This window comes from Sapajus apella, unplaced genomic scaffold (genome assembly GCF_009761245.1).
Source record: "Sapajus apella isolate SASKATOON/1434 unplaced genomic scaffold, GSC_monkey_1.0 scaffold51, whole genome shotgun sequence".
Classification (NCBI taxonomy): domain Eukaryota; kingdom Metazoa; phylum Chordata; class Mammalia; order Primates; family Cebidae; genus Sapajus; species Sapajus apella.
Genome location: NW_022436991.1, coordinates 14292721 through 14311490, shown reverse-complemented (window position 1 = coordinate 14311490; position 18770 = coordinate 14292721). Strand labels below are relative to the sequence as shown.

Sequence of the window (18770 nt, the reverse complement as noted above, 5' to 3'; positions counted from 1 at the left end):
CCAGAACCTCCACCGGCCCTGTCCCCACACGTGTCTGAGTCCCTGGCCTCATGCACTGGAATCCCCTTGCCAGCCTCTGTGTGGTCTCTCTGCCTACACCCTTCTTTGCATAGTAGCCCACGTGGTCCTGTTAGACACAAAACCAGACATGGGTCCCCTCTGCCAGACCCTCCTCCGGCCGGCGTCTTCCTTGCTCAGAGCGAACACCCAAGACCCCTGGTGTGGCCTCTGCATTCCTTTGTGATCTGTCCCCTCTCCTAGCGCCTCCCGCCCCTTTTTTCCTCCCCTACCCTTTGCTCACTCAGCTCCAGCCACACTGCTCGGTTATTCCCCAACGAGCCGGTCAGGCTCCACCCTCGAGGCTTTTGCACTGGCCATCGCTCTGCCTGAAATTTCATTCCCCTGGGTGAGGATGGCTTGCTCCTACTTCTCCTTCAAATCCCTGCTCCAGTGTCACCTCCTCAGTGAGGCCTTCCTCGAAGCCATCCCCACCTGGATCCCTGCCTGCTGAATTGTTCTCCCTGGCTTTCACCCCTGCACACTCAGCAATGTTCTTTCTTTTTTTCTTTTTGAGACGAAGTCTCTCTCGCTCTGTCACCCAGGCTGGAGTGCAGTGGAGTGATCTCGGCTCACTGAAACCTCCACCTCCTGGGTTCAAGTGATTCTCCTGCCTCGGCCTCCTGAGTAGCTGGGATTACAGGTGTGCGCCACCACACCCAGCTAATTTTTGTATTTTTAGTAGAGATGGGGTTTCACCATGTTGGCCAGGCTGGTATTAAACTCTTGACCTCGGGTGATCTGCCCGCCTCAGCCTCCCAAAGTTCTGGGCGATGTTCTTTCTTATGAACTTTGTTCACATTCTGTTTTCTCCTGAGCGCTGAGCATTCTGTGGGGGGCTCAGTGAGTGGAGGAGCATCTTAGGTGGAAATTCCACATCCCGCCATGTGTGTCCTCTGGCGTTTCTTGAGAAGGCATGGTTCTTGAGACATATCTCACCTGGGCTTTCCTGGCTTTGAATGTGCAGGACAAGGGTTCCCAGCTGTAGGTCACTGAGCCCTGCTCACCAACCACAGCCTCGAGTCCAAAGAAGTATCCTGTTGAGCACACATTGAGGAACTGGTTTTCAGTGGTGCACATTTATGATGAATATTGCATGTCCATTAAAAGTGCGATTGGAGGCTGGGTTTGGTGGCTCACGCCTGTAATCCCAGTACTTTGGGAGGCCAAGGCAGGTGGATCACATAAGGTCAGGAGTTTGAGACAAGCCTGACCAACATGGTGAAAATCCGTCCCTAAGAAGAATACAAAAAGTAGCTAGGCATGGTGGCGAGCGCCTGTAATTCCAGCAACTCGAGGGGCTGAGGCATGAGAATCGCTTGAACCTAGGAGGTGGAGGTTGCAGTGAGCAGAGTCAGACACACCACTGCACTCCAGCCAGGGCAACAGAGCGAGACTCTATCTCAAAAATAAACAAATACATTAAAAAAAAATAAAAGTGCTACTGGATTCTTTATAGCTCTTTGGCAATGATGTATTTTCTCTGTCAACCAATACTCTCAATGCCACCGTGATTACATGGAGGTCTTCTCTTCCAAAATAGTTGGGAATCTCTTGCCTAGTGCCAGAAAAGGGCTCTAAAAGCAAATCTGGAGACCTCTGGCCATCCTTCCTGCCTGTTCTTACCAGGGACGTTGCCCACCACGCTTTCCTCTCACCTACCCCCAGGCAGAGTAGCAGCAGCGGACAGTGAGCACCAGCTCACCCACAGGAGTAAGGCAATTTATAACCGGTTAACCTTGAATTCTGCAAGGCCTGCCGCTCGGCAAGCTGGGGGTTGTAGGCGCAGTTCTCAGCTTGGGCAGAATTCAAATGAGCTCTTGCAATCAACATGCAATTAATTGTTGCACACCCTGAGCATCTGGGCAGTAGGCATTGTGCAGCGAAAAGGGAGTTCAGGGAGCACTGTCATCTTAGAGCAGAGGTGGGGACAGGGGTGCACAGAGTTCCCATGTCGCACAAGAGAGCCCGAAGAGGTTTGCCTGAGTTTGGTCAACTGATCTTGGTTCAGATGTGAGTAACAGTGAATTATTAACATTTATTGAGTCTACTGTGTGCCAAATGCTTTTTGCAGGCGTGATCTCATTACAGCAGCCCACTGTGATCTACCTTGAAGGGGGGGAGGTCCTCCCTTTTTTATAGTTACGGAAATTGAGGCACAGAGAGGGTAAGTGACTCGTTCAAAGCCACACAGCTAGTCAAGCCCTAGATTTGCTTGATCCCAAAGTCAGTATGTTGACCACCCTGCCCCCACTCCATCTTGAAGATTCTACTCACATTGTTGTGTACAGGTGAGCACGGTTGGCAGCCCCTGTAGGGCACCACTGCCTGGTGGCTGCAACACTTTGTGGCCAGCATGGGCCCTCCTAGGGTTCTGCTGTTTGTAACCTCAGGTGGGCACAGCGGGCTGTCTGGGGTACCACTTTGCCACTCTTCGGTTGCATGCCACGGCTGGGAGGCCAGATGACAGTTTCATCCTTGGAGGGGAGCTCTTCCCAGATGCTGGAGGTGACGCCCAGGAGATAGAAAAACTTTTCAAACCCTATAACCCCGCACTCCAGGAGGGTCGCCTCCTGACAGGTCCTGCCATCCATGACCAGCATGGGTGTCTCGTCTGGGGGGTCTCGAAGCCCCCTGGCTGTGGGAAGCCTTCCAGGCTTTGCTATTTAGACCCTTTGGAAAACTGCTTTATCAGGGTCTGGTGCGGGGCTCCTTTTGGGAACCCCCTTTTGGGGCAGGGTCCGTGTCCCTCTTGGGGAGCTCCAGCAGGCTCTGCCCTTGTCTCCTAGGGCAGGGCCTCTCTGGGTCTCATGAGATGCCCGCTCCCGGCGGATTTCGTAGCTACACGTCTCCGTGGGAATCTTTTCTCAGGAGAGCCTTGCCTGGGATTCTCTCTGCTTCTCAGACCCTCACCCGGGCGTGGGTTTCTTTAGGAGGCGTCCCTCCACTCCCAGGACCCCGCCCTCGCCCAGCGTGGGGCGCCCCCTCTCCCCGTGCGGGCGGGCGCCGGAACAGTGTCGCCGGCCGCCTGCAGGTGTCTCCCCACGGAGGGGCGCGCGTCCCTGCGCCGTGGCCGCTGCCAAGCGCCAGCGGCTCCTCGCCGAGGCACACTCGCGCTCCGGGCTCCGGGCGCGCCGGAGCCGCTCCGCCGCCACCGCCCGCCCCGCGCGCCCCCCGCGCCGCTCCCCCACCCCGGGGTTGGGGGGGGCATGGGCCCGCGCCGCGTCCGTCGCCGCCGATCGCAGGCGCCTGAGCCCCGGGGCGCGGCGGGCAGCGGCCGCTGACGCGGGGCGCCGGCTGCCAACTTCGCGCGCGGAGCTTCCCCGGCGGTGCGGTCCCGTCCCGGCGGCGCGGGCGGCATGAAGACGAGCCGCCGCGGCCGAGCGCTCCTGGCCGTGGCCCTGAACCTGCTGGCGCTGCTGTTCGCCACCACCGCCTTCCTCACCACGCACTGGTGCCAGGGCACGCAGCGGGTCCCCAAGCCTGGCTGCGGCCAGGGCGGGCGCACCAACTGCCCCAACTCGGGCGCCAACGCCACGGCCAACGGCACCGCCGCCCCCGCCGCCGCCGCCGCCACCGCCGCGGGGAACGGCCCCCCTGGCGGCGCGCTCTACAGCTGGGAGACCGGCGACGACCGCTTCCTCTTCAGGAATTTCCACACCGGCATCTGGTACTCGTGCGAGGAGGAGCTCGGCGGGCTCGGTGAGTGCGTGCGGGCGGCGGCGAGCTCGGCTCCGGCTCCCCCGGGGCGGCGCAGCCACCGAGGCCCGAGCCCCGGACCCGCTCGCCCTCCTCCCGCCGCCTCGGCCCAGCTCCCCGCGCTGCGCCGGGCTGGGGCGACGTTCCAGGGCGGGGGGCGCGCGCGGTTCCGGGACCGGGGGCCAGCGCGGGGGATGCGCGGGACGCCCCGGCGTGGAGAGGTGCGGCGCAGAGCTCCTGGCCCCTGCGGACGCCCGGCGTCTTTGGGGACGCTGCCGCGCCCGGGAAGGCGCCCACCCCAGCTGCCGGTCGGAGGGGCGCGCGCTGCTTTCCGCGCCTGAACTCATCTCCACGATCGCCCCCTCCTCCTCTTTCTTTCGCCGGGCACTAGATGCCCCCACCCACCCTGGGGCGCCCCTGGGGGTAGGGGTGATGCGGGGACTCCTGCTACCACCCGCCCCTCCCGCCGCAGATCCACAGACCCGGGAGCCGAGCGGGGGATCATTCATCTTTTCACCCCCACCGCCAACCCGCGCCCAACCTCCAAGACTGGAGTGGGGAGTGGAGGAGTCCCGCGGGCTCCCGGGGAGCCGCACCCGCCCAGAGGCACCCCCATTGCCAAATGCCAGGGAGCCCTCTGTGTTCTGGCCCCCTCCCGGGAGAGGCAGGCTGGGGAACTGGGGACAGCTGGGAGAACTCTGGGTCGGGGAGTCCAGGAGGGCTTAGTTTAGTACAAGCCTCCGATCAGGTTCGATGAGGGGCTGACTTTTCAGAAGGCAGATCGAACTGTCCCCTTTGCCTGAACCCCTCCTCTACCCTCCAGAGGCAGCCGGGGCTGGAGTGCGTGTTTTGGAGGCAGACAGCCACACTGTGGCACGGCTCAGGGGACAGCTGCCCGACAGCCGATTGTGCCACCACCGCAGGTAGAGCTGGGGTGTCTCGGAGCGCGTGTCCAGGAGTGGGCACCCTCCTGAGTGAACTGACCTCTTTCTCCAAGGTTAAAACTCCTCCTTGCCTGCCTAGCTCTTCAGTGTGGACACCATATATGTGTGTGCTCAAGGGTAGGGGAGAGCAGACGTCCAATCTTAGTTTGCCTTAAATAAGCCAGTAGCCTAAGTGGGTTAGGGGGCAGAGGGAGGAAGCTGTGAAGCCTCCCAGTGAGGAGCTCCAGGCTTTGCACAGGCTGCTGCCTCTGCCTGGAATGCCATTCCCGCCCCACCTCCTTTAGGGGCTCCTGGTCAGTTTCACTGGGACTCTCCCACCTGCCTTTGGAGTCAGGACACTGGGCAGAAACAACCTTGTGAGCTCCCGGCTGGAAAGAGGGCCTCTGTCTTTGGATCTCACCAGTGCCTTTATCTCCCTGCCACACCTGGCACTGCCTGGCATTTTCTGGGGCCTGTTTTTGGTCACAAGCTTATAGAGCCCTCTTCCCATAGGATGTCACTCTGTGAGGGCCAGCCCGGTTGGTCTTGTTCACTGCCGCCTCTGAGTAATGTCTAGCGCATAGTAGGTCTTCAATAAACATTTGCAGGGTTATATAGGATGACGCCTTGGGACGATGAACTGGAGTTTTCCTGGGGTGCTGCCTCCTCTGTCTTACTTCTGGGGGTACCTGACCAAACTTTCTGTGACTTGAGCTGGGCTGGCCGTTTGTCAGAGATGCACGGTGTTTGAATAGAAACCTGGCCCTGATTGGTTTCACCCCGTCAGACTCACTTCTGGTTTACACTCAAGATGCGAATGTTTACTGTGGGATGCAATTAAAATTATTAACTTCAAAAGGCATCTTGGCAAAAACTCCCTGCCTTCCGCACAGCCCAACCCTAACCCCTCATAACACCTTGTTGTCAGGACCATGTGTCCTTTGAAGTAGACATCTTGCTACTGTACATCTTTCTCCAAGTTCAAGGTGTTTCCAAGGTTCAGGAGACCCAGTCCTGGGCACATACCACCTCTGCCTCTCTTCCTTCCTCTGTGCATACCCCTGAAAAGACAACAGCACATCTCCAGCACCGGAATAGTCCTGTCTCTTCCTCTGTGGAGTGTCCTGGTCCACGCTGGTCAGCTGAGCCTCTTAATTGCTTGAAGTCTCTCTTGGCTGCTCCCTGAAGGTCACGGTCCCAGGACTTGCTACAGTTATTTCCCTATAGTTTATCCACGCCTTGACTTGGGATATTTATGGTTTGTTAAAAATTATTAATTGAAAAATATTTAAAAAGCCATGTTAGCTAACATTTCTTGAGCCTTTAACGTGCACCAGGTCCTGTTGAAACTTCTCACCTTCTGAATCTTGTGGAATCCTGGCCGCTACCTTGGAGGCAGACGCTCCTAAGGTGCTTGCTTTTTCAGATGAGGAACTTGAGTCTCAAAGGGGATTCTGGCAAGGGAGCTCGAATTGTCTTCTCAGGGACAGAAAGTAATCAGAGTAAAGGGATCAGGGAAGAGAATAGTGCATTTGAGGGGTCAGGGAAGGTGGCATTTTGGGGGGGGCTCAGTTAAGACCCTCACTGTCAATACTCTGTTAGTTAGAAATGAGGATGGTTAATGTGTTGGGTAAATAAAAGAAACCCACGGTTTCCTCTTGGCCACTGTGGGCTGGAGATCATCCCTCCCCCAAAATCACAATTTTCCTCTCTGAGAGCTTGGAAAATAGTTATCAGCTTGTCAGTGCTGGTGAGAAATTTGGGAATCAGAGCCAGCTGGGGTGGCTTCTGCAGCTGATCCTACAGTGCCAAAATCCTGCATTCTCCTCCGCCGTGGTCCTGAAAGGGTGATAGCAAGTACCCGGCCTCAAACTTTTGTTGCCATGACAACCTTTCTTCAGGGTTCTGTGACCATTTTATATTTTTACTGGAAGAGGAAAAAACACCCCAATAGCCCCCTGAACAAAATCCTGCCTCCCCCACCCCCATACATCAAAGCTAAACTTCCTTCTCTCCCTTCCATGAAACTACAGCAAAGCTTTCTTTCCTTCTGCATGTTTCACGTGCACCCAAATGCAAACACCAACCAAGAGATCCTCACCGCTCCGTGAGAAGGAGCTGCTAAATGTCCCTTCCTGTCCAACGCCTGTTCGCCTGTTTGGTCATTCCTTTCTGTGCTCAGAAAACCCTCTCCCCACTCGGGCAGCCACAGGGAAATGTAATAAGCCCTTTTTCCCACATTAAAAATCTACAGCGTTCACAAAGAAAACTGCAGCCTGCCCTAAACAGACACACTTTCACCAGACCCAGCACAAAGAAACCTTTTCTCCTTGCTCCAAGAAGAGCACCCGCGTCCTTCCACAAACAGAAAGGGAAGCGTGGCCTCGACACAGAGTCACCCCAAGCCCTTCACACAAATTGGATGTGTCTTCTGGTTGAGATGCTGGGGAGGGGTGGCGTGGGGAGCAGACGCAGGCATCGTCCCGGTGGGTGGGGTGGGGGTGGCTGCAGAGAGGCCTGGGGGAGGGGAGAATGGAGGTGTGGGGCAGGGGCGATGGTGGGGCAGGCGGGAACTCGTGCCAGCTGGGAGCACAGGTGACATCCACACGCATTGGACATCACCCTGTATGCTTTTGAGCTGCAGGAAAGGGGTGGCTTGGGAAGATTGGGGGGAGGTGGAGGGGTCTTGAGGGACTTGCCAGGCTGGCAGGAGGGAGGTGGGATTGGAGAGAGAAGAGAGAGACCAGTTCCAGGGCTGGGTGACGACGGGGTGGATGTGAAGCCAGTCATGCAGGACCCAGGCTGGGAGCCGACACGCCCCACACCTCGGTGGCTCCACGTGCAGTCCCAGAGACATCGGGGAAGGAAGGAGCATATTTCCTCCTGACTCAAAAACACTCCCTTCCCTGCAGAACTGGTGGAAGTTCAAGGCTCGGCTCTGCCTCTTACTAGCACGTGGTTTCAGGCAGGAGCCTCCCTGGGCTACTGCATAGGTGGGGGTCAGGGCAGCTAGTACCCACCCAAGGTGTGAGGATTCAGTCACCTCTGTGTTGCAGCCACCCTGGTCTGAGTCAGCCAGAGCCAGCCACGTCTCCCATGGACTTCTGTGGCCATCTCTCCGCCTCTGCCATCACCCCCACTCCCCAGTTCATTCTGCACCCCGCGTTCGAGTCATTGTTAGTCAGATGCAGGGCATGGCACCTCTGACCGCCCTCTTGTCACTCAGAGTCAAGTCCCCAGCTAGCCTTCCCTATACCTCTCTTGTCTTCCTTTCTTTGGAACAGAGATCCGCAGCTGTTCTGCCCAGTCCCCTAAATTATGCCCCTACAGTGTCACAAGGATGAGGACCCCTGTGATGTCCCCAACCAGGAGTATTTAGTGTCATATTAGATGGGTTTCATGTTGGGAGCATCTGATGGACAAAGATTTGGATGGTGGAAGGCATTCCTCTAACTGCTCAACACATTTTTGTTTGTTTGTTTTTGAGACGGAGTCTTGCTCTGTCACCCAGGCTGGAGTGCAGTGTTGTGAGCATAGCTCACTGCAGCCTCCACCCCCTGGGCTCAGGCCATCCTCCCGCCTCGGCCTCCTGAGTAGCTGGGACCACAGGTGCACGCCACCACACCCAGCTAATTTTTGTATTTTTTGTAGAGGCAGGGTTTCACTATGTTACCCAGGATGGTCTCAAACTCCTGGGCTCACGAGATTTGCTTGCCTTGGCCTCCCAAAGTGCTGGGATTACAGGCATGAGCCATCACACCTGGCCTGCCAAGTGTTACTTCCTTTCGTCCACATAATAGTATGAGGTGGGTGCTCTGGTTACTCTCATTTCCTGGATGAGTAAACAGAGGCACAGAGAGGTGAAGTGAGTTGCCCAAGGTCACACAGCTAGTAAGTGGCAGAGCTGGGATGTGCACCCGACAGGAGGCTCCGGAGACTGGCTCTTGCCTGCTGTGCCATGCTGCCCCCCGCCCCCAGTCTCCCCAGTCCAGTTCACTCAGGCTCCCGGGGCTTCCCGAACAAGGCTCGTTGGGCAGAGCACTGCATCTGGAGTCATGAGCACTGGGTTTGGCTCCAGGCTCTGATGCCAACTTGCTGAGTGGCTTTGGAGAAATCACCCTCCCTCTCTCCCTGGTCTTTTCTTTCCTCGTGTGTAAAATGGAGGTTTTGTTGGGTGTTCTGTGTGAATGATGGAGGTGACAGAGACCCGTGCTGTGACACATCACAGAGTTTGGGCCCAGATGGTCTGGGTTGCAGTCCTCACACCACTGTAGGCTGCTGTGTGACCTTGGGTAGGAGTCTGCCCTCTCTGGGCCTAAGGATGATCCTATCCACCCCACAATAGCATCTTGGGGGTTGATCCGATGATGTGGTCCCAGCACTCCTGTGGCCACAGCTAGCACTTGGTTAAACGGGCCTTGCTGCCATCTGACCCTCGAGTCTGAGGCTGTAGACAGGTGGCTCGCATGTCACATCTCAACGATGTAGCTGTTTTGTTTGGCCCTGCAGTGTTCACAGTGTCTTTGGGTAAGTCACCAACATTTGAATATGGAAGGCACTTCATAGAAACATCTAGATTTATGGCTTTTCTTGAAAACCTGGCAGATGGAGTCTGTACTCCCAATGGCAGTGAGTGGAGCTGCCCCTTAGGGGAGTCCACAGTCCCCCCTCCCCCATTCTGCCCTCAGTTTACCTGAATTGCCACCCTTCCCTTCCAGGGGCTCAAGCCTCCAAACCTCAGTGTCCTGCCCACACCTGGTCCATTGGTCCATCCTGCCAGCAGGTCACTCAGAACCCAGTCTGTCCGACCTCGCCCTGCAGCTGCCCCTGCTCGTGGCTTTGATTTCATGCTCTGTTTCTCCACCCAGTGGCCAGAGGGCTCCCTGTTCCATCTGACCTGGATCACCCCTGCTCTCCGCCCCGGATCCTTCCTCAGTCAGTCACCGTCCAGCTCCTTCCAAGGACCGACAGGCCCTCCACAGTCTTCCCGACTACCCCCTGCCCTTCCCCACTGCTCTCCGCCCCCACAGTCACTCTCTCCAGGCTGTTCCTTGCGTCCCAGGAACTCTTCACCAAGACATCCCTGAGCAAAGTCTCTGCTCAAATGTCCTCCTGTCTGTGAAGCCTTCCTGGACTGCCCCACTGAAATCAGCCACCTCGCTGCCCGCCGGCACTCCCGCACGCTCCTGAAGTCCCCACTGCTCTGATTCTGGCGGTACCCACTACATATCACACCAGTTTTTCTCTATGCCCATCCCCCTGCTGGGACACTGGCTTCCTGAGGACAAGCCTTGTCCCAGTCACATCGTGCTGCCCCCAGAGCCTAGATGAGCTAGGCTCATCTTCAGTGCCATAGGGCTCAGCTTGGCAGCTCGTCTAGGTTCGGGGAGGCAGCAACGTGTGACAGGGACCAAGTCTTTAGGAGGGACTCAAGGACTTGGAATGCACTGGGGCTTTGGGGGTGCCTCAGGGCAACGAGAGTTCCGGGCTCTCTACTCCGTGCCTGTCATTCCTGTGGACTTCAGATGTTCTTCTTTTCTTCCCTGCTCCTTCTCTTGGTTTATTTCCCAGGAGAGGTGCTTGGTGGGATCCTGTGGGGAGCTCATGGTCACTCCCCTGTGTTCAAATTCTGGGGTGCCAGACTCAGAGCTGTCTTGTAAGGATGCGACAACCTCAGGCTTCTGCTGCCTTTGGGATGGTGCGGGTTAAACTCTTTTGGTCCCAAGTGATGGAAGCAAACTTAACCCCAGATAAGAATGAAAGGGGAATAGGCTGGGCGTGGTGGCTCATGTCTGTAATCCCAGCACTTTGGGAGGCTGGGGAGAGAGGACCCCTTGAGGAGTTCAAGACCAGCCTGGGCAACATAGCGAGATGCTATCTCTAAAAAAAAAAAATAAAAAATTAGCCAGGTGTGATGGTGTGTGCCTATAAGTCCCAGCTACTCAGGGGGCTGAGGTGGGAGGATTGCTTGAACCCAGGAGTTGGAGGCTGTAGTGAGCTATGATCATGCCACTGCATCCAGCGTGGGCAACAGAGGGAGACCCTGTCTCAAAAATAAATGAAAATAAAAATAGAATAATGCTACAGCTCACGGAGTCCATCACCACCCCTCAGAGGTCAGAGCCACGGCCACTGGGCTCCTGGAGACTGGTCCTTCCCTCAGATCCAGAGCTACCAATTAAAATCCTACAGGGGCCAGGCTGGAAACCCATGAGAGTGGGGCACGGAAGGTGTGGGGGCCTGTGGGGGCTGGGCAATCGCTGCTAGGCTCCAGAAGGCTTTCTCACAGCAGGAGGGGCTCATGGAGTGCCTAGTGGTCCATTTTTGTTCAAAACTCCCGGTTTTTATATGACATCTCTTGATTGTTCACATTTGGCAATGAATCCATTTTTTTTTATTTTTTATTTTTATTTTTTTTTAGAGACAGGGTCTTGCTATGTTGCCCAGGCTGGAGTGCAGTGGCTATTCACAGGCATGATCCCACTACTGATGAGCACGGGAGTTTTGACCTGCTCTGTTTCCGACCTGGGCCGGTTCACCCCTCCTTAGGCAACCTGGTGCTCCCCGGCTCCCGGGAGGTCACCATATTGATGCCGAACTTAGTGCGGACACCTGATTGGCGTAGTGAACTACAGCCCAGAACTCCTGGGCTCAAGCGATCCTCCAGCCTCAGCCTCCCCAGTAGCTGGGACTACAGGCATGCACCACTGCGCCCAGACATTTTTTTAAAAGACATTTGATCTGCAGGCCAAAATCAAACCCTCTTGGGGTGTGGGTAGACCCTTGTCCCATCAATTTGCAACTTCTAGGCCAGAGTTTTGCGCTTGACAGGACTGAGTTCCCAGCCCCCAATTGTTTTATTTTTATGTAAAAATATTTGTTATCATAATATTTTATTATTTTTTTTTGAAATGGAGTTTCACTCTGTCGCCCAGGCTGGAGCGCAATGGTGCAATCTCGGTTCATTGCAAGTGATCTGGGGTTCAGGCGATTCTCCTGCCTCAGCCTCCCAAGTAGCTGGGATTACAGGATCGCATCACCATGCTGGGCTAATTTTTGTATTTTTAGTAGAGACAGGCTTTCGCCAGTTGGACAGGCTGGTCTCGAACTCCTGACCTCAGGTGATCCATCTGCCTCGGCCTCCCAAAGTGTGGGCGATGTGAGCAAGGTGTGGAAGAGGACCTGGCCCTGAGCTTGGCTGGAGGAGGCAGGGTCCCCTCTCAGGGACCGTTCTTCTTTCCCAATGGTGGGGACTGGGGATGGGAGGTGATGGGGGCTGTGGAGGGTGGAGCCTGTGCTCGGCTTCAGAGCCGAGGTGGGTGTTTCGGCGAGAGCTTGGCGAGGGTAGTGGCTGTGGTAGCGTCGTCCCATGTCCCGGCCTCCCAGAGTGTGGGTCAGAGATAGCCACAGGGGAGGAGAGGAGGAGGAGGGCAGGAGACAGAGACATTGGGAGGACTAGGGGGTAACAGACACAGGGTGGTGGCATGCACAGAATCTGAGACGGACGCAGAGGGAGGCTTTGAAGGGGACTGAGAGGGAGTGACCAACAGAGAGACAGGCAGACACATACAGAGGGAGGGAGCAAGGAGAGACACAGAGACAGAGATGAGGAGATACAGAGGGAGACCAAGGCACACGCACTGTGCTGGGTGCACACCCGACCAGAAAGGCAGAGAGCAGCAACGAGACAGAAACAGACAGAGAAGGGAGAAATACGTGGGCCAAGAAAGAGACACACGTGTGTGCACACACGCATGATGCACAGACACACACATGAGCATGTGCGCTTATGCACAGGGAGGAGCGTGCCCGAGAAGCTGGTGCGGAGAGAAGCGATCGAGGGGAGCCTGAAATAGCCAGGGGAGGCGGCAGGAGCACACGTGGCCCTTCCCACCTCCCCTCGCTCTTTTCCAGGAGGCCCCGCAGGGGAAGTGACTCTTAGAGGCCTCATCCCTAGGGGAGTGGCTTCGCCTCATCCAGGCGGATGGGGGAGGCCAGATCCCCCCTCATCTGTCTCTGCCCTCCCGTCCTCCTCTCTCCCCCCATTGGCGGCAGTGGGTGGGCGCAGTGTTTGGAGGATGGGGACTTTATCACTGACCCCTCTCCACGCTGCCCAAATAATAATGATACACTAATAATAACAACAACAAGAAGTCTTATGTAAAGTGTGACTAGAAGAATGCAAACATCTTAGGAAAACAGTGCGATTTCTATTAGTCACTCACACTCTAAGCAAACGTGGCATGTGGGAAGCGGTTTCTCCCCACATCAACTTGATTGCCTCTGCCTCCTCTGGACACATTTGTGGGGCGTCTGCCTCCCTTTGTCCATGTCTGCATGTCCTCCTTTCTCTCTGGGTCTCTCTCCATCCTGGTTTCTCTGCAGGGGGTCCTCTTCTGGAAGAGGGGACAGGAAGCTGAAATCCCCACTCCTCCAGCCCCTTGGACACCACTGGCCACACTGTCTGCCCCCCTCTGCCAGCCTTGTCCCAGGCAGCCCCACTTGGCTCCAGCTCCACCTTGGGGGAGATCTTCTGGGTGGTCTTAGAGGGGGCATAGAGGAGGAAGACACTCTCCAGAACACAGTTGGGTGGGGCGGGGGGACAGAAGAATTGAACACCAGTCACTGTGTCCCTGCTCGGTGGATCTCTCCAAGTGGGGGTCTCAGGCATCTCAGATTAACACGTTCCTACTCAGTCATCTCTTTTCCGCCCTCCTCAGCCCGGGCAGGCTGGGCTATGCCACTGCAGCCATCTGCAGACGTGGGAGGTCGCCGACAAGCCTAGCCAATCTCTTGCTCCTGTGCCACGTGCATAGCAGGTCAGCAGGGGGCTCTATTTTACGCTGACCTCACTGGGGGCCTGGATAAAGGATGCTGTATCTCTGGGTTTCCATGGCTGTCAGACGGGAATCACCATCCTGCTCGCATCTCATTGGCCAAAGCAAATCACATGGCCATGTCCACCCCTTCAAGGGCTGGAGAATTTCAGTCCTACCATGTGCCTAGAAAGCAGAGACCTGGGGCCGGCAGGGTGGCAGGCACCTGTAATCCCAGCACTTAGGGAGGCTGAGGTGGGAGGATTGGTTGAGGCCAGGAGTTTGAGATGAGCCTGGACAACATAGCGAGAGCCAATCTCTAAAAAATTTTAAAAATAATAATAATAATAAAAGAAAGTAGAAACCAGGGGACATTGATGACATGTTGAACATTGGCGGCACAGATGACTTCCCCACCCCCACCCCTGCCCCTCTCTCAGCCCCATCTCACCAAATGACAGCTCCATCTTTCCAAATTCTCAGGCAAAAGACCTTGGAGTTGTCTTTGACTCCTTTCTCTCTCTCCTCACAGACACATACACACACTCATCCGTACACAGCTCATTTAATCTATCGACAAATCCTGCTGACTCTTTTCCCAAACACATCCAGAGTGCCACCATTTCTCCCCGTCTCCTCCGCCCCCCGGTCTGAGACTGTACCACTCACTGGTCATCCTGCTTTTGTGTGTCCCCCACCGTGCCGAGCAATCCTACTGCACACTGCTGGAGTCCCTCAGCTCAGACCCTCCAATGGCTCCCATGTCATTCCCCGTAAAGCCAATGTCCTCCCAGTGGCTACAAGATCCGCCATCACCTGCCGCATTACTCTCTGCCCGTCTTCCATGGTACTCTTCCTCGCTGTCTCTGCTGCAGCCCTACCGTCCTCTTGCACACACACCTCCAGGCATGCTCCTGCCCCAGAGCCTTTGCACGTACAGTTCCCTTAGCCTGAAACTCTTCCTCCAGACTTCCACCCCGTCACTTCCCTCAAACGTTCCTTGTGAATGAGGTCTTCCTTGGCCACCTTATTTAAAGTCACAGCCACCTCCCCACCTTATTCCACTACACAGCTTTTTTTTTTTTTTTTTTTTTTTGTGACACTTTTCCCTACCTGACATGCTGCCAATTGCTGGATTTACCTCGATGCCTCAGTGATGTGCAACCCACGCTTTGAGAATCACTGTCTGAGAATCAACTCTTTGTTTTATGAACAAGGAAATGCAAGTCCCTGCAGGGAAAGACCCTTTTCCAAACCATCCCCTAGTCACTGGCAGAGCTGGCACCAGAACCTGGAGCCCTGCTTCCTACTTGCTGATCTTTGACCATCCCTTAAGGTTCTGCTAGACCTTGGCCTTCAGTTTTATGACTTATGCCCTATTGGTCAGAATAGCTGTTATTCAAAAAATGCCCACCCCAATCAAAAGCCAAATTTCTTGGGACTGGTAGGTAATGAATACTTGGGATGACTCCAAAGCAGAGGCTACAAATTCTCAGTCCTTCTTTCATGCATTTTCATAAACACCTACTACGTGCTAGGCCTTGTCTAGGTGCAGGGGACTGTAGCAGGAAACAAGACGGATGAGGGTTTTAGTTTAATGGAGCTTCTATTCCAGAGGAGGAAGACAGAGGACAAGAGGTGGTTTCTTCATATGTGCAACCTAAATGTATCAAGCCCTTACTAATGCCATTGTGGATTCAGTAGGGGAGAAAGCAGACAGTCCTTGTCTTCATGGAGCTTGCATTCTGGAGGAGACAGACAATGAGAACAGATACAATGGTGACGCTGGCTTATATGGCACCAGTTGCAGACCAAAAATGACCCCTGGAACTCAAGGGATCAGGAAGCAGTTGGGCTTCTCGGAGTGAATGAAGGCTAATAGGCTGTTGACTGTATAAGCCAATAAGTAACCTCTTTGTGACTTTTGAAGCCAGCTTTACAGTTTTCCTCTAATGGTGATGGTAGAATTTTGAGACCCTAGGTCATCTTTCCATATACCAAACCCTAACCGGCTGGCTGAGGTGTTCCGACCATTGAAGTATTTTCCAGGGTCCCTATCTCTGTCTTTAAAGATCTCGCCTTCTAGCTGGATGCAGTGGCTCATGCCTCCTATCCCAGCCCTTTGGGAGGCTGAGACAGGAGGATTTCTTGAGGTGAGATGTTCAAGACCAACATAGCAAGATCCCATCTCTACAAAAACATTAGCCAGGTGTAGTGGCGTGCACCTGTAGTCCTAGCTACTGGGGAGGCTGAGATGGGAGGATCACTTGAACCCAGGAGTTCTCGGCTGCAGTGAGCTGTGATTGCACCACTGCCCTCTAGCCTGGGTGACAGAGTAAGAACCTGACTCTTTTAGTGAGTTGTCTTTTCTCAGAAAATCATTTCTTCATCAAGAGTTGCAAATGTATTTGCATAAAATTTAGCATAGTATTTTAGTTATTTAGCATAGCATTCCTTTTAAAAGAAATTAAAAGGAATTTCAATAAGAATTAAAAGGAATTTAAAAGGATTTAAAGAAAAAGCCTCTCTTTGATGAGTTTCCTTTTCTCATTCCTGCTTCTGTGTATTTTGTGGGTTTTCTTCTCTTTCTAACAGTTTTGTCTTGCTCAAGTCTACCAAGGGTGATATGGGCGCTGATAAAAATTGCTTTCCAGACCTCCAGAAAGTGCTGACTGGCCTAAATCCTTTACATGGGACCTATATTGAGACTGCACATCCCATAGGCCCCAGGGCTGATTTGTTCTAGCCTTCTCCCTTTTTTTCTCTAGCCCAGGTCATACCAGCTTGGCTGCTTTATTGCCCCCTCCTCCATATTTTTTTTAAAAAAGGATCATTACACTTGTATTTATTGATTCCGTTTGTTTAAATTTCCTGATAACATCCAAGCTTTTATGTTGGAAACTTTGTTTTTTCATAGTTAAAAATTATGAATTCATTTTAATGCTATGAGTTTGCCTCTGAGTACAGCTTTAGCCATATCATATGAGTGTAGTACTTTAAAGTGCAGTGCTTTCTTTGAGATGATTTTCTAAAAATCATGCAATTACAATTCTGTCTCTAAAAGTTCAGAAATTTTGATTTTTTTACTTCATTGATCCAAGAATAATTTAGAAGAGCATTATAAATGTCCCAGTACAGACCGGGTGCAGTGGCTCTGTGATCCCTGCACTTTGGGAGGCTGAAGTGGGAGGATCACTTGAATCCAGGAGTTAAGAGACCAGCCTGGCAACATAATGAGACTCCATCTATTAAAAAAATGCCTTATCTTATTTGCTTAAAATACCTTGCCTTATTAGCTTAAATTTTTGTCATTAATTTCGAATTTACTGAGTGATAAAGTAGCCTATGCAATTTCTGACTAAAATTTTTTTTTCATAAATGTTTTATTTGAAAAAGCAGATATATTCCCCATGTACAGTTTAAAGCAGTTTCATACCTAGTATTATTTAAGTGCTTTATATTGTTATATATATTTTTTGGGACAGAGTCTTGCTGTGTTACCCAAGCTGGAGGGCAGTGGTACCACCATGGCTCACTGTAGCTTCAACTTCCTGGGTTCAAGTGATCCCTCCATTTCAGCCTCCTGAGTAGCTGGGACTACAAATGCATTCTGCAGCACCTGGCTAATTAAAAAAATTTTTTTTTTGTAGAGATGGGGTCTCCCTATGTTGTCCAGGCTGATCTCAAACTATTAGCCTCAAGCAGTCTTCCCACCTCAGCCTCCCAAAGTGCTAGGATTATAAGCATGAGCCACTGTGCATGGCCTCTAAATTGTTGTTTATTTATCTTTACTTTCGTGATCTGCCAAAAGCTGGATGAGGTAGGTTAATCTCTTTCTCTTCAATAGGGTTCTTTCCATTTTTACTTGAATTTCTGATAGTTTTTGTTTCCATAAAATAAAGTTTGAGCCTATGTTATTCATCACAAGGAGATTCCTGACACTTATATTTTCATTGCGGAATTGTGGATTTTATCTTTCCTCGAGATAAAATGGCTATTTTCCCCCAGTGAATGCTTTTTACTTTGCATTCTACTTTTTCATATTTTAATATTGCTATCCCTGCTTCCTTTTGTTTGTATTCCCTTGATATATCTCTCAGTAGACTTTTTATTTTAACTTTTCCATGTCTTTTTGTTAGGTGAATATCTGGTAAGAACATAGAGTTAGGTTTATTTACTTATCTTTTGGTACAACCCCAGAGTCTTAACCAAATAACATTTATTTCTATAAAAAACACCTTTGGTCTCACTTCTTTCTTTCTGTTGAATGCTTCCAATTCTTAGTTGTTTTTTTAAATGTTTTCGTTTTTTTAATCCTTTACTATACAGATTAGGCTTTCCTTTTTTTTTTCTTTACTAATGATTGAAAAAGCATACGTACTGATGTTAATTCTATTGTTAACACTTGGACTTCTATTTCTGTTATAATTATGAAGAACAAGACAGCATCTATTGCATCTTCCCTGTTAGGATGAGAAAATTAGTTGCTCTTGAATTCTGTTTTTTATTCACACGCGTCACAATCATTGCAACCTAATTCCGGGCTTAACTGGTTTCACGGCTAATTGCAACACCCTTTCGTCAGGTTTCCTTGTTTTTATTCATATGGGAGCTGGTTGGCTTTGAACGCTAGATATGATGGTCTGTGGGCTGGTCACCATCTATGTGCCAGGTCCAATGATGGAAGCTGGATTCAGTGAAGAGGATGACTAGGTTCCTGTCCTCATGGAACTTCCAGTCGTGTGTTTGTGTGTGTGTGTGTGTGTGTGTGTGTGTGTGTGTGTGTGTGTGCATGATATACAAAGTAACAAACGTTTCCCTCTCTGGGCAGGTGGCATCTGAGTAAGACTTGAAGACTGAGAGGAAGTCTTCAGGTGATCAGAGGAAACTGTGTCTGGGCAGAGGACATGGCACCTGCAAGGGATTTGCACAGGGAAAGAGCAGGGCGAGTTTGAGGAATGGGGACAAGCCTGGTGTGCCAGAGTGCGGTGAGCCAGAGAGCCAGGGACTGGTGATGTGGATGGAAGCAGAGATGGCCATGAATAGTGGACTTGCTCCTCAATGCACATGGCACACTCCTCAGCGCTTGTTTTCTTAGCAGCATCTCTCCACGGCCTATAGATGTGGATGACCTCGTGGCTGGGCACAGACCCCACAGGTTTAAACCCTTCCCCTCAACATCCTGAGGGCAGCTCTCCTTGTTTTCTGGCATCTGGTGATGAGGAAGCGATGTCTGAGGTCGGCGCCAAGTTTTGTTCCTTTGTGAGCAACTTAT

General features: G+C 52.7%; 1 protein-coding gene across 4 annotated transcripts in view; it reads left to right on the top strand.

Annotated features, from left to right (window-relative positions):
• The first annotated feature begins 3335 nt into the window (after positions 1–3335).
• GSG1L (GSG1 like) overlaps positions 3336–18770 on the top strand; it is a 269677-nt gene continuing 254242 nt past the window's right edge. For all 4 annotated transcript variants that reach the window (XM_032243035.1, XM_032243034.1, XM_032243033.1 and 1 more), the window contains exon 1: positions 3336–3759. In XM_032243035.1, coding sequence (XP_032098926.1) covers positions 3417–3759 — 343 coding nt within the window. In that variant the 5' untranslated portion in view covers positions 3336–3416. The remainder of the gene's footprint in view (positions 3760–18770) is intronic.